Source organism: Astyanax mexicanus, chromosome 12 (assembly GCF_023375975.1).
Source record: "Astyanax mexicanus isolate ESR-SI-001 chromosome 12, AstMex3_surface, whole genome shotgun sequence".
Lineage (NCBI taxonomy): Eukaryota > Metazoa > Chordata > Actinopteri > Characiformes > Acestrorhamphidae > Astyanax > Astyanax mexicanus.
This window is the reverse complement of record NC_064419.1, coordinates 8,016,860-8,033,192: the sequence shown is the minus strand read 5'-3', so window position 1 is coordinate 8,033,192 and position 16,333 is coordinate 8,016,860. Positions and strand designations below refer to the sequence as shown.

At 40.2% G+C, this 16,333-nt stretch overlaps 1 protein-coding gene across 4 annotated transcripts in view; it reads right to left on the bottom strand.

Annotated features, from left to right (window-relative positions):
* prkcz (protein kinase C, zeta) overlaps nucleotides 1-16,333 on the bottom strand; it is a 75,004-nt gene that overhangs the window by 15,553 nt on the left and 43,118 nt on the right. For 3 of the 4 annotated variants that reach the window (XM_049485803.1, XM_007236938.4, XM_049485804.1), the window contains 5 exons: nucleotides 7,768-7,899; nucleotides 7,361-7,457; nucleotides 6,211-6,263; nucleotides 5,279-5,467; nucleotides 898-995 (listed from right to left, as the gene is read on the bottom strand). In XM_049485803.1, the coding sequence (XP_049341760.1) occupies nucleotides 898-995; nucleotides 5,279-5,467; nucleotides 6,211-6,263; nucleotides 7,361-7,457; nucleotides 7,768-7,899 (569 nt within the window). The remainder of the gene's footprint in view (nucleotides 1-897; nucleotides 996-5,278; nucleotides 5,468-6,210; nucleotides 6,264-7,360; nucleotides 7,458-7,767; nucleotides 7,900-16,333) is intronic. The other variant, XM_049485802.1, reaches the window with a different exon arrangement.

Below are 16,333 nucleotides of genomic sequence, written 5' to 3'. Positions count from 1 at the left end.
TGGTCTCATCGGAATGCACCGTCAGTCGTTTTTACTGGACTGTGTGCTCCCGCATCAGTTAATATGATAGCACTTTTACTTGAATGTTTAATAAATGAAACTGAATTCGTGGTTAAATGTAAATGATCCTCTATTGAATGTATTTTTACACCCAACCCTACAACCTACCTACTGCAGTTTTAAAGTTATGTTTAGGATTAGACTTAAGTTTTAGGCTTATGTTTTAGGGTTGATTAAAGTTTAGGGTTAAGTTTATAATAAAGGATTATGTGTAGGGTAAGATTTCATTGAGAATTATTAAATTCAGTTGAGAGTTCAGTGGCATTTAATAGATACACTAAAGATAAACTCAATAGTCTTTCTCTCTCTCTCCCTTTCTCTTTATCTCACTGTCTCTCCCATCTACTGTGCTGAGGATCTGGGTTTGAATTGAGTCTACTGTTAGTTAGCGTAGAAATGCACACTATAGGCAGACAGTATCGGACGTTGATATAAGAGCCTTGTTTACGATTATGAGTATAAGTGAATGAGCATGACATCAAGCAAATACCCGATACCAGTATAACTATTTCTGTATCTCTAACTGTAAGGTTATTATTACATGATTTTGAGGAGTGTGTAAATCAAGTAGCCCCTCCCATCTCAGGTGTTTTGGCTCAGATTTTTTAACCCTAAGCACATTGGTCATTCTGTATATTTTACAGATGTCCTGTAGTAGAATTGCAATACTAAACAGAGCTTTAGGTTTTATGTAATTAAAATTATTTAATTCAATAATGAAAAAAAAAAAACTAATTAGCTTTCAATTTGTAAAACTGAACACTCAGCTCACTCTCCTGACACAAAGAATTTCACTCTGTAAAGTTTAATGTGAGACACTGAGGAGTTTGTTCTCACCGACTCTCCGTCTGGAAGCAGGAGTGCAGACCCACAAGGAACGGGTTGGTGGAGGCCTGCTCAAACACGTGCTTCTCCGTCTGCACCCAGTCTATATCCTACACACACACACACACACACACACACACATAAATAATAACTATGTTACAGGTATATATATTTATACATGTATAATAAAATAATGCAAAATACTTTTATTATAAACTACTACAGTAAAACACAGTTATTTACTAGCTTTAGCCCACTATAGAATCATAAACAGGACAAAAACAAATGGCTAAAACTAATTTAAACATTACTAGAAAAGAGCAGTACACACACATACACACTCACACACACACTAAGCACCTTTCTCCTCTTTTAAAAAGACACCGCAGGGAGAAAAGAGAGAAAAACAAGATAAAATAAAACTTCAACAGCTGTTCAAATATAGAACTTCATGTACAATTTTAATGCTTTCATAAACATACATCCCCAGGCTCCGCCCACTAAGGTCTTTCTCCATCTCAACCCTACCTAATGAGGTATATACAGCTCTGGAAAAAAATAAGAGACCACTTCAGTTTCTGAATCAGTTTCTTTGATTTTGCTATTTATAGGTTTATGTTTGAGTAAAATGAACATAACAGACAACATTCTATAAATTACAGACAATAAAAATATTGACATTTAAAGCATTTCTTTGCAGAAAATAAGAAATGGCTGAAATAACACAAAATAACAGAGCTTTCAGACCTCAAATAATGCAAAGAAAATAAAGAATTTCATAATTATAAAGTTTAAAGAGATCAGAAATCAATATTTGGTTTTTGATCACAGTTTTCATGCATCTTGGCATGTTCTCCTCCACTAGTCTAATACACTGTTTTGGGATAACTTTATGCCTTTACTCCTGGTGCAAAAATTCAAGCATTTCAGTTTGGTTTGATGGCTTGTGATCATCCACTTTTCTTCTTGATTATATTCCAGAGGTTTTCAATTTGGTAAAATCAAAGAAACTCATCCTTATTAAGTGGTCTCTTATTTTTTTTCAGAGCTGTGTGTGATGTTTATTAATAATAATTTGATTATGATGAACAAATTCTGTGAGTGTCTGACTCTCTCTGATCTAGTGAGTCACAAAAACACATTAATAAATAAAAATGCTGCTGCTCACACTCATTAATTATTAGGCAGATTAGTACGCTGCCCACTAAAGGCTGGGAGGGAGTTTACAAGCCGGACACACACACACACACACACACACACACACACACACTTCATAAGGATTTAATTTAACATTCCAGCCGCATTAGGGCACAGACTTAATATAGACCTATGAGCCATAACATTAAAACCACTGCTAACTGAAGTAAACTTTAAAGTCTAGTTAGTTTCAGTTTCACTAAACTGCAGTTCTTTACTACATCCTGTCATCTTTACCTATGTGGGCGGAGTCTACCTATACTTCACACTGATTGGATTTAGGAATGGAGAGTGTCAGATTACATTAATGGCAGTTAGCTGACACTCATCCAGAATGATTTACAATGTAGTGTTTGGAGTCTTGCCCAAGAACTCTTTTGGTATAGCACAGCACAGTTACCCAAACCTGGAATTAAACCTCAGTTTCCCACATGGTAGCTCACTGGCAGGTGGTGGTGTTATTCACTGCACCACACCAACCACATGAGATCATGTTGTCAGTTTGGAGAATTTGCTTTCAAGGTGTTGTGCCTGCCTGCCAGAATCTGACTCTCTTTGAGTGCAGGTGTGTCCCACAGCAAAATTAGTGCAACAGATTCCCCTTGAATTCATTTTATTTATGTTTATAATTAAGAGTTAATCTACAGTTACAGTAGATACAGAAATCACCAGCATAATCTGTTGAAAATAGTGCTGTGTGACACACATGCATAAGAAGGATCAGACAGACTGAGACTTTCTTTAACCCTAGAACACTCACGCCGGGTGATTTTCCTTTGATTACCTGATTTTCCAATATTTTTTCTGCTTTTTATAGGATCATCCATGGTACCTTTTTTATTTTATGCGATGTTGTATGATGTAAAATTAAAGAAGGGTCCCAAGACTACTAATTTTAACAATAGTGTTCTAGGGTTAAGTGGGACCAAATTTTGGCTCCCTGGTCTGCAGTTGTCAGAATCATAGCCACCCAAGGCTCACTAGTGTTCACTGTAATGATAGTCTTGGAACAGATACCACAGAACACCATCACATCAGAGGTCTAGTGGAGTCCATTTCTTAATGGGTCAGTACTGCTTTGACTACACAAGCTAAAGTACACTGTACTAGGTAGGTGGGTTTAATGTTATGGTAATGAGACTGCTATTCTGACAGTGTTGTGTTTTTGTGCTCCCACAGCGCCATCTGGTGGGCAGACATCAAGCATTTACTATATTTTACGCTATTGGGTTTTTGGGGACTTTTATTTTGAAAGCCTTTCTGCAGAGCTTTTCTGACTTTTCTGAGGAACGACCTCAACACCTCCAACAACCTTTCATTAGAATTTCTGCTTATCTCACAAAAAACACAGAAAACTCTGATCTGGCTGACGAAGAACACAGGCTAGCGGTTCAGCTGACCTCATCAGCTCTCGAGCTACATTAGCAACGTTAGCATTTCTGGGTGAGAGGTAAATCACTGCTTCTGATTCGTTTAATTACCGGAGAACCTTCTTCTTCTGATCTCAACCTGCAGAGATACGAGATCTGCTGCACCACAGACTGACGCTCCATCAAACCCAATAGAATTAAACCCTTTATAATGATCTTCTACAGCACTGCTCAAACTGCACAACTCTCAGTGGAGCAACCCTCTATATACCACAGCAACACCACACACACTGCCATACATCTTAAAGTAGCTGTTCCTAATGAAGTGGCCAGTCATTAGGCCAGTAAGTACAAATACAGCAGTATGTAAATTGATCATAAAGTGTTACCTCGGGAGATGTGTTACCTTGGGAACGCCCACATCTGCATAAGTTGTGAAGTGTTATCTTGTAAGTGATGGCAAGACGACGTGAATTATGGGAGTTGGAGCGAGGCCTGATAATGCGTGCCAGATGAATGGGACTGGGAATATGTCTTAAACGGCATTACCACCCATAGTGGACAGCGCAGTGGGTGGTAATTATCATAACCGGCGGTGTCTGGCTAGAATTGCGAATGCATGCGAACATTGCAAGCATTCCACATTCAATGCAGGAGACCCCCCACACACATCCCACAGGTCAGAGCAGCGTTCTTTAGCTTCCATGGGACATGGCAAAAGTCATGGGATACGGTACTAGACCATGTCCCATGACTTTTGGCACATCAGTGAAAAGTGGACAATGGAAGTGGAAGCACAAGTTGCAGAAGGTGTTTCTAATAAAGTGGCCAGTGATTGGAGGCACAAGTTATAGAAGGTGTTTTTCTAATAAAGTGGCCAGTAAGATGAAGCACAAAGTAAATTCGTTTCTAATAAAGTGGCCAGAGAAAGTTGGGTAGGCCGTTTCTAATAAAGTGGCCAGTGAGTGGAAGCACAAAGTGCATAGGTGTTTCCATTAAAGTGGCCAGTGTGTGTAAACACAAGGTAGGTAAGGTGTTTCTAATAAAGTGGCCAGTATATGGAGGGACAAAGTAAAGTAGGTGTTTCTAATAAAGTGGCCAGTGAGTGGAAGAATATAGTGCAAAGGGGTTTCTTATAAAGTGGCCATTGAGCGGAAGCACAAGTTAGGTTACATGTTTCTAATAAAGTGGCCAGTAAGTCTAAGAACAAGGTAGGTAGGGTGTTTCCAATAAAATGACCAGTGAGTGTAAACACAAGGTAAGTAGGGTGTTTCTAATAAAGTGGCCAGTAAGTCTAAGAACAAGGTAGGTAGGGTGTTTCCAATAAAATGACCAGTGAGTGTAAACACAAGGTAAGTAGGGTGTTTCTAATAAAGTGGCCAGTAAGTCTAAGCACAAGGTAGGTAGGGTGTTTCCAATAAAATGGCCAGTGAGTGTAAACACAAGGTAAGTAGGGTGTTTCTAATAAAGTGGCCAGTAAGTCTAAGCACAAGGTAGGTATGGTGTTTCCTTTAAAGTGACCAGTGAGTGGAAGCACAAGATAAGTAGGGTGTTTCTAATAAAGTGGCCAGTAAGTGTAAGCACAAGGTAGGTAGGGTGTTTTCAGTAAAGTGGCCAATGAGTGTAAACACAAGGTATGTGGGGTGTTTCTAATAAAGTGGCCAGTGAATGACTGTGACAGGGCAGATCTGTGCTAGGAGCTGCAGCAGAGTCGCCCAGGCAGCTGGAACAAAAGTCCCGGGGTGGATTTTGTCTCTCCGGACCTGGATTTACCACTTTATCAGTATTAGCTAGGCCATCACATGACCTGGGGAGGCGGGACTCACCTCGTCATCGTGAACCAGCTCCTTCTTCACCACCTTCATGGCGTAGATATGCTCGTTCTTCTTCAGCCGCACCAGCAGGACTTTAGCGTAGCTCCCTCTGCCGATCACCCGGATCAGATCGAAATCTGCCAAACCCAGAGCTTCTGAGATCTGGAGCCCCTCCATACCGTCCACCACCGCCTTAAGGTCCTGCACACGTGCACAAAACACAATTAATACACACGAAACATATATTAATCTGCATCTGATCTAGTTAAACCAGTTCAGTTGATTTAGTTACATTTGTTTACACAATCAAATCATCTGATTTAATCATATACTTTAATCATATACACAATACTAATTTCCCTTTTAATCCAAAAATGACATTTTATTTATTTTTAGAATTTTGTCCTTATATTTTTATGAGCATATTCAATTAATATACAATTAATATGATTAATTGTAAAGTCAGCCCTCCAGTAAACCAGTTTTCAATATAATATAAACATTACATTTAAATATTTGTGGACACCCCTTCTAATGAATGCTGCTTTTAATTCTAATGAATGCTGCTTTTCCTCTACTGACCCAGTTATGCAAATAAACACACAGCTTATCTAGTCCCTGTAGTAGGGAAGTACTGCCAGTATAATAGAACTCCTTCTTGCAGATAAAACAACATGAACCTAAAGGGGTATAAAGCCCCCCAACATTGAGCTTTAGAGCACTGGAAGACCTGTGTTCTCTGGAATAATGGAACTCCGGAGAACTCCAGCTATGGTGCTCCAAAATCAGGACAATAGAAACAGTTACTCTAACAAAAGCAGGAAAAAACTATTTTTTAATATTATTAAGCATGTGTCCCAATCCTTTTGTCCATAAAGTTTCCACAATAGAGAACCCAGTTAAAGAAGAACCCAGAGTTCCTGACAGCTGCACGGGATCCTCACCTCAGAGTCATCCTCAGGCTTCTCCACCTTACGGTTATGCGCTAAGAACGGTACTGTAGGAGAGACAGAGAAAGAGAAAGAGAGAGAGAGAGAGAGAGAGAGAGATTTTAAACATCAGAGAACAATGATCAGGCCTTCCTGTGTTTCTGACCGTCCCATGAGTCTGTAGGACTTCAGAAACGCTGCATTATTAGTTTTAACCCTCACACTCATTAACAATTGGAATGATCTGTCCAGATGACCATTATTCCCAATTCAAAACAAACACTAACAATTTTAATCATGAATTAAAATCAAGATCAATCACAGACTATTACTGATTCTTTTATTTAAAATAAATATTTACTATTTTGTCTTAAGTAATCACAGAATACTGTTGTGATTAATCTGAATACTTTTTTCAAATTTGTTTAAACCATTAGTTTAAGTGAGATGGAAAACTGAAAAAAATGTGGATGGGATGAAAGAGACATCACGGGGTAGTCTTTCCTTTAATAATAAAAATATAAAAAATATATTAAAATGTTTATTTTACTAAGTTTAAATTCTTCATTAAGTTTAAATCAGAGTAATGTTCTGAGTGTGCAGCAGGGGGCAGCAGAGACTGCAGAGCGGGTCAAAATCACCTGACCTCCTGCTCTTCACTACAGAAAGCATCCTCACTGTACTGAACTGTACAACACACAGACACACACAGACACACACACAGTCTATAACACACTCTATTTCACACTTTCTCTCACACCTACACTTTCTCTCACACTCTCAAACACACTCTCACACACACACTCTCGCACACACACTCTCTCTCACACACACTCTATAACACTCTCTCACACACACTCACTCTCTCTAACACACACTCTTTCACACTTTCTCTGTCTCACACACACACTCTCACACATCTACACTTTCTCTCACACACAATTTCTCTCGCTCTCTCTCTCAAACACACTCGCTCTCACACACACACACACAAACACTCTCACACATTTTCTCTCTGTTTGTCTCACACATATGAACACACTCACTCACACACTTTCTTTCTTTTTGTATCACACTTTCTCCCTCACACACATACACTCTCTCTCTCTCTCTCTCTCTCTCTCTCTCTCTTTCTCGTGCGCGCACACACACAAATTAGCCCTACTTGTGTCGGGCTCCTCCGGGTCCTCTGGGGGGAGCTCCACTTCCTCCTCTCCACTTTTATCATCAACCAGTGGCTCCTGGGAGGGCATGACTGGATCCTACAGAGAGAGAGAGAAAGAGAGAGAGAGAGAGAGAGAGAGAGAGAGAGAGAGAGAGAATACACATAAATAAATATGCTGATGGGGGTCCAGACGTATAGCAGGCCACATGCTTTACTGAACCAAAACCTGCTCAGTGTTTGTTCAACTAATGGAAGTTAATAACCCATTAAACCTACAGCAGTTTAGCCCCACATATTCAGTTTATAGCAGTTTAGCTCCAGAAGCTTAGCCCCACCCATTGAACCCACAGCGTGTAGTAGTACGTGCGGGGGTGGGGTTTGTGCTGGACAGGTGAAGGTGGACTCACCATATGCCTTTGACAGCTCAGAGGGACGAGTTTATGACAGCGCTTATGAACCAGCAGTCTGCAGTTGATACACCTGTAGCCCTGCCGCCCCAGACCCCATATCCTCTCACTACAGTGGCCACAGTACGCCTTCTGGAAAAGAGAGGGGGGGGGGGGGGGGCTGATGAGGATTAGTGTTAATGTAGGAAACATTTAAACATATTTATTAGGAGTGTCACGATTTCAATATTTCATCAGCCGACGCCGCGGATATAGTGACTGCTCAAAGAGCAGCCCTTTTCTCCAGAGAATGTGGACATTCTCATCTTCTTAAAGAAAAAAATTTAAATATAAAAATAACAGTTGTTTTGTGTAGCCTCAAATATGTTAATAGTTTTGGTACCTTAAGGAGCATCTTTCTCTCAGATAAAGTTAATAATATATCTATATAATATATATTATAATATGTTAAAGAAAAAAACTTGTCATTCTCAGAGACTGAAAAAGTCTTAAAGTCTTATTTTTCATGTTTATCTGTTATAGTAGGATAGAGTTCAGTTTGTTAAGGCTCTAATTGTTCTATTATTTTGTACATGACTGTTCCTGTATTTTATTATAATTTATTTTGTTATTATTGCTGTTTTAATAGTGCACACTGCTGCTACCAAAAAAAAGCCACTAGATGGCATTACATATATATCTTAATTAAATTATTTAAATTTGACTATAAGTGCCTAATGTGGTGTATTACAGATCACTTGTATCACAAGTCATTACTTATATCAAGCCCACCTTTTGAAATAAGATATTGTAAATTTGATGAATCAAACCGATGACTGGCCATAGACTAATCTAAAACTGGCATAGTCCTCTCTGCTGTAAAAAAAAATAAATAAATAAAATTGAGAATCGAATCTAATCGAATCGTGACCCTAAAATCAGAAATAAAATCGAATTGAGGATTCAGAGAATCGTGACACCCCTAATATTTATAAAAGAGAAATTACTCAACAGATTGAAAAGCCCTGTTTTGTTATTCCTCATAGTTCTTCATACAATCTGCATTAAAACAATACTTTGTGAAACTTGGTGGGTTGGTTTGAAATCTTGAGACATGTTAAAGATACAGGTTTCACACTCAGCTGTGCATGTGTTGTAAGCAAGGCGGGGCTGATCTTTGTACCTGACTGACTATATAAGGTCGTCCTTTTGCTATCAACACTGCACCCCTACTTCAGAATCTGCAGGAACTGCGTGATATTCAAGCTGCATGGGATGGATTATCACAGGACACCATTTGGAACCTCTACAACTCCATGCAGAGTCATTTGGCATGTTGCATCTGTTGCATCATTTATTTTTTTCTGGCAACTTTTATCTTCCTTCTGATTTGAATTTAATCTTACGCTTCCTTTTGGTTGCAACTGTTTCCTTGACAATAAGACAATGTTTTTTCCCAGATTTTATCCCATTTTCTCCCCAATTACCAAACCCACTTATGAGGACTACCCCATCACTAGTAATGCTAAATTTCCTTCGGGATCATTAAAGTATCTATCTATCTATCTATCTATCTATCTATCTATCTATCTATCTATCTATCTATCTATCTATCTATCTATCTATCTCTCTGTCTATCTATCTATCTATCTATCTATCTATCTATCTATCTATCTATCTATCTATCTATCTATCTATCTATCTATCTATCTATCTATCTATCCAACACTAGAAGGGTGAAGAGACTGATGCAGCATTACAAGGTAACAGCGCACCCCAGCTCTGATACCTCAGCCAACAGACACCTGTGCTGGCCAATATTACATTAGGAGAAATGAGGGCAGAAAGCACCATCTACCTACCTAGAGAGAGCATGACCAATTGAGCTCTCTCAGACTCCGGCTGCTGAAGTCAAGCATAAATCACACACACAGGAAATGCTAATCTAGTTCTTTTAAGGCATTTTCTGTTTGAGGCATCACTAGTGGGTGCTGAAACACACAGCAGGAACAGCTATGTATTTGTGTATGTAATAATGGGTGTGTGTCACTGAACAGTCTGTCCGACCTCAGGATCATTTTAATGCTGCAGTACCATCCAGCTCTGTGTGTGTGTGTGTGTGTGTGTGTCCTACATACAGGCTCTGCAGTGAGCTGCTGGTTTTACATAACTGAGGTTAAACACTGAAGGGCTGGAAAATAGAACACACTGATCCACTATCCCATCACTAACCAAAGAGGACTTCACCATTTCTCTCTCCCTCTCATGCTCTCTCTCTCTCTCTCTCTCTCTCTCTCTTTTGTTCTCTCTCTCTCTCTCTCTCTCTCTCCTATCATCGGTCACTTTATTATTCATTTTTATTGTTATTTAATCAGTAACAGCAGCAGACAGAGAGTGTATTGATTGGAGGTCTAGTCTAAAGAAAGTCTGATCAATCCGTCTGTTTACACTCAGTAAACATCAGCCTAAAGGAGAGAATTCAGCCATTCAGCACTCAATATACAGAATAATGCTGTGTACTGGCAAGGACCTACAAGACCTACAGGAAAAGTTTACTTTTTTTATCCAATCAGAACAGCAAGATATAACGACACTGCTATCTAGTGGGCGGGGGTTACAAACACCATTAAATTCACCACTGTCTGATACCAATCTTTACATATCGTTGCTGTCCTTAACACTGTGTCAAAATGTCTTGATGAACAAACCAATAGAAATTCTCCAAAATTACCTGAAATTAACTCGTTTTACATTGACTTCCATTGAAAGTTAAGGTTTTATCTCTCCTTTAAAGATGCTTTAGAGGGATACATGTATTTCATTAGACAGCGATAATATTAATTTACAGAAGTAAAAATCGATACTGTATGAGAATCAATAAAGTATTCAATACAAAATATCAAAAAAAGTCTAAAGCACTGCCACTATTATTGGGAGATCGCTGGGATCGAATCCCGGTCATGCAGCTTGCTATCAGTTGCCGGAGCCCTGAGAGAGCATGATTGGCCTTGCTCTCTCTGGGTGGGTAGATGGCGCTCTCTCCCTTCATCACTTCTAGGGTGATGTCGATCAGTAAAAAACATCTGTGAGCTGATGTATCGGAACTGAGTTGCTACGCTGTCCTCCAAGCACGTTGTGTTGCTACTCGGCAAAGTTGGAAAAGAGGTGGTGGTTACCTTCACATGTGTTGGAGGAGGCATGTGCTAGTCTTCACCCTCCTTGTGTTATAGTATCACCTGTAATGTAACAGCTGACTAGGTGGGATAATTAGCCTAAAATGCCAGCCAATCAGCAATCAATATTCTGGAAACTAAGTTCTAATAAACAGTTAGAATTGGAGGAAGATGACTCCTCATAGACTCTTAATAAACTGACTCTGATACTCCATATTAACAAAACATTAAAACGCAGAACTAGAAACAACTCAACTCACAATCTCCTAAAAGTTGGAGCAAAACAACATTTGGGAAGTCATCTCAGGAGACATTTAGATTTTTTTTTTTCAGATGAGCACAGAAAGACAAAAGGATAAAAGAAGGACAGGAATGAAGAGAAGATGAGAAGAGAAGCGAGCACAGCAGGGGGGAGAGAGAGAGACGGAGCTGAAGCTGCAGATAAAAACATAATTCAGAGACAGATTATAATACACCCCCACAACCACTCACCCTGCAGAACCCCTGCAGAACAGAGAGAACCCGCACCACCCTGTTACACCACTGACCTGTAACACTCCACACTGTTACACCACTGACCTGTAGCACTTCATACTATTACACCACTGACCTGTAACACTCCATGCTATTACACTATTGACCTGTAAAAAACTCCAACGTGGCACACCACTGACCTGTAACACGTCATACTATTACACCACTGTTCCTTAGCAAACTTCACCCTGTTACACCACTGACCTGTAACACTCCACACTGTTACATCACTGACCTGTAGCACTTCATACTATTACACCACTGACCTGTAACACACTCCACACTATTACACCACTGATCCTTAACAAACTCCACACTGTTACACCACTGACCTGTAACACTCCACCCTGTTACACCACTAATCTGTAACACTCCACGCTATTACACTACTGACCTGTAACAAACTCCACCCTGTTACACCACTGACCTGTAACACTCCACACTGTTACATCACTGACCTGTAACACTTCATACTATTACACCACTGACCTGTAACACTCCACACTATTACACCACTGACCCGTAACACACTCCACACTATTACACCACTGACCCGTAACACACTCCACAATATTACACCACTGACCCATAACACTTCACACTATTACACCACTGATCCATAACACACTCCACACTGTTACACCACTGATCACTAACACACTCCCCACTGTTACACCACCGAGCTGTAACACTTCACACTGTTACACCACTGATCCTTAGCACACTCCACACTGTTACACCACTGATCCATAACACACTCCCCACTGTTACACCACTGAGCTGTAACACTTCACACTGATACACCACTGATCCTTAGCACACTCCACACTGTTACACCACTGACCCATAACACACTCCACACTGTTACACCACTGATCCATAACACACTCCACACTGTTACACCACTGATCACTAACACACTCCCCAATGTTACACCAGTGACCTGTAACACTTCAGACTATTACACCACTGATCCTTAGCACACTCCACACTGTTACACCAGTGACCTGTAACACTCCACACTATTACACCACTGACCCGTAACACTCCTCACTATAACACAACTGACCTGTAACACTCTCCAAATCGTTACATTAATAACTAGTAACACAGTTAGACCACTGACCTGTAACGCACTCCACATTGTTATGTTACTGACCTGTTACAAAGTTCACAATATTACACCATTGCCCCGTAACATGCTCCTCATTTTTGCACCACTGAACACCAACACTTTATACTGTTACACCAGTGACCAGTACACACTGAACACTATTATACCTGTAACATCTCAAGCCAGTAACACATTCTACACTCTTACACCAATGACCAAAAGCACACTCCATACTGTTACACCAGTGACCTGTAACATAGCAACACTGAATTGTTACACACTCCAGACCCTGTTACACTAGTAAAACATTTGAAATGACAAGTAAAACATTTCACAGTTGAACCACTGACCTGAAACACATTCCACACTGTTACACCACTGACACTATACCACTGATACTAAAGGTAACATTAATAATTAATACTTTTGCCTAAAGCTTTAAAAACCAATGGCCAACCACTGGAGTGTACCCTACAGTATTAGGGTTTAGTGTAGAATTGGGACACAGCCTGAAAAAGAATAGAAGCAGAAGTGCGAACGACAGTGAGAGGGGGAGGGAGAATAAAACACATCACTACAGAAACAACATGACCTACTTCTGCTTCAGCCCTACATCCTCTATACCTCCTCTAAAGAACAGGAAGAGATGGAGAGAGGAGGAGAGGAAGAGAGGGAGAGCGGTAGCTAGAGAGGGTAGGAGAATAAAGGAGTACAGGAGTAGAGCTGGACATAAGAGACAATTAAAGTAGAAGAATAAAGGTGTAAAAGAGGAGAGGAAGAGAGGAGAGGATCAGGAAAATAATAAAGATGTACAGGAGGAGAGAGGGGGAAGAGGTGGAAGGGATATAATGAGGAAAAGGATCGATGTCGAGAGGAGGGGATAGGAAGAGGAGAGAAGAAGAGGAGGAGAGGAGGAGGCGACACAAAAAAAGATGTCTTAGTTTTACATTTACCTACTGCACACACACACACACACACACACACAAACACACACACTCTGCCCATCAGACTGTTTTAATATAAAACAGCAGGTTTTATAGCAGCTGTTTAATAACCTGGATGTGAAACAGATGTTTTGCTCATTTACTTTATTAAAGCTGTAAAACAGCAGGAGGAATCAAACACTTACAGCATCCTCAGCTTCACCCTGCAGCATCAGTTGCTGTTTGTGGTTAGAAGAGTGTGATTTCAGTAATGAGCAACACAAGCAGAGTGCGCAGTACTCACTACTGTCTGTAGTGAGCAGAGTGAGTAGAGTCTGTGGTTAGCAGAGTGAGTAGAGTGTCTGTAGTGAGCAGAGTGAATAAAGTGTCTGTGGTGAGCATTGTGAGTATTGTGTCTGTGGTGAGCAAAGTAAATAAAATGTCTGGGATTAGCAGAGTGAGTAGATTGTAGTGAGCAGAGTGAGTAGATTGTCTTTAAGGAGAAGAGTAAGTAGAGTGTCTGTGGTGAGCAAAGTAGAGTGTCTGTAGTGTGTAGATTGTCTGTAGTGAGCACTCTACTATCTCTAAGTAAAGTGTCCGTGAGTAGAGTGTCTGTGAGTAGAGTGTCTGTAGTGAGCAGAGTGTCTGTAGTGAGCAGAGTGAGTAGAGTGTCTGTAGTGAGTAGAGTGTCTGTAGTGAGCAGAGTGAGTAGAGTGTCTGTAGTGAGTAGAGTGTCTGTAGTGAGCAGAGTGAGTAGAGTGTCTGTAGTGAGCAGAGTGTCTGTAGTGAGCAGAGTGAGTAGTGTGTGTGAGTAGAGTGTCTGTAGTGAGCAGAGTGAGTAGAGTGTGTGTGAGTAGAGTGTCTGTAGTGAGTAGAGTGTCTGTAGTGAGCAGAGTGAGTAGTGTGTCTGTAGTGAGCAGAGTGTCTGTAGTGAGCAGAGTGAGTAGAGTGTCTGTAGTGAGTAGAGTGTCTGTAGTGAGCAGAGTGAGTAGGGTGTGTGTGAGTAGAGTGTCTGTAGTGAGCAGAGTGAGTAGAGTGTCTGTAGTGAGCAGAGTGTCTGTAGTGAGCAGAGTGAGTAGAGTGTGTGTGAGTAGAGTGTCTGTAGTGAGTAGAGTGTCTGTAGTGAGCAGAGTGAGTAGAGTGTCTGTAGTGAGTAGAGTGTCTGTAGTGTGTAGAGTGTGTAGATTGTCCGTAGTGAGCAATCTACTATCTCTACTAGTCGTGTGTCTGTGAGTAGAGTGTCTGTGGTGAGCAGAGTGAGTAGAATGTCTGTAGTGAGTAGAGTGTCTGTGGTGAGCAGGAAGTGTGTGTGTGTGTGGTGTGTGTGTGTGTGTGTGTGTGTGTGTGTGTGTGTGTGCGTGTGTGTGTGTGTGTGTGGTGTGTGTGGTGTGTGTGTGTGTGTGTGCGTGTGTGTGTGTGTGTGTGTGTGTGTGCGTGTGTGTGTGTGTGTGTGTGTGTGCGTGTGTGTGTGTGTGTGTGTGTGTGTGGTGTGTGTGTGTGTGTGCGTGTGTGTGCGTGTGTGTGTGTGTGGTGTGTGTGTGTGTGTGTGTGTGTGCGTGTGTGCGTGTGTTTGATCAGTCTGTCAGAGAGACGTTGCCTCCAGTAATGAGGTTCTAGTGTTTTATAATAAATTTTACAGTAATCTAATATATACAGCACTGCACTGCTGTCTCAGCAGTCTGACTGAGCAGCTCAAACAACACAACAGTACTAGAGGGGGAAGAAGAGGAAGGGCTATAACGAGGAAAAGGGTCGAGAGGAGGGGATAGGAAGAGGAGAGAAGAAGAGGAGGAGAGGAGGAGGAGACACAGAAAACAGAAGATGTCTTAGTTTTACATTTAGCTACTGCACACACACACACACACACACACACACACACTCTCTGCCCATCAGACAGTTTTGATATAAATCAGCAGGTTTTCCTGAAATTTAAATATTTTTAGTTAAAACACACATATTATACTGTCTCAACACATGGATGGCATGTAATACATTATTTATACTAGTATACTAAAAAGAATGTATTACATGCCATCCATGTGTTGAGACAGTGTAATATGTGTGTTTTAACTAAAAATATTTCAATTTCAGGAATTATGACACTTGATGAGTCTGTTTACAAATAAATCTTTGAGATTATGTAAATATTTGAACTAAAAATATTAATATTTCAGGAATTATAGTATATTATGTATCATAAATGATCTGAGTAATATTGTATAAATGAAGTAATTGCAATTAGGTAATATTGTATGCAGAAAATAAGTAAAGGTTGCTAAAAGAAAGGATTGATTCAGAAAAAATAAATTAAGTAAAGTTTACTAAAATAAAGGATTGATTCAGTAAAAATAAATGAAGTAAAGTTTAATAAAAGAAAGGATTGACTGAAGTTCAGTTCACTTATTTACTCTATGTAACATTGAAGTCTTGAAACCGAGTTGAAGTTACTTAAATTTATCTGAAATTAAATTTACTTAAAAAAAGCAAATGCAGAAAGTTGCGAAACTTTTTTAAAGTAAATTTTACTCATCATTTTTTTCAGTGCAGGAAATGTAAAAAAGGGAGTGTATCAGGTCCGTCACTAGCAGGTTTTGGTCCTGTAGGCCACTTATGACTATAAATGTAATCAGATCTGAAATTTGATCTGTCCTGTCTGATATTGTTTGGTTCTGTAAACTCTGACCTCATCCTCGCCTGAAGCTCAGCAGCAGCTAATGCATTTATACACTGATCTCATACAGAGAAACCTGAGCGGACGAGAGACTGCAGGACAGACTCTCTCTCTTTCTTTCTCTCTCTCTCTTTTTGCTGGCTATCACTAACAAGACATGCTGAAGGGGGCC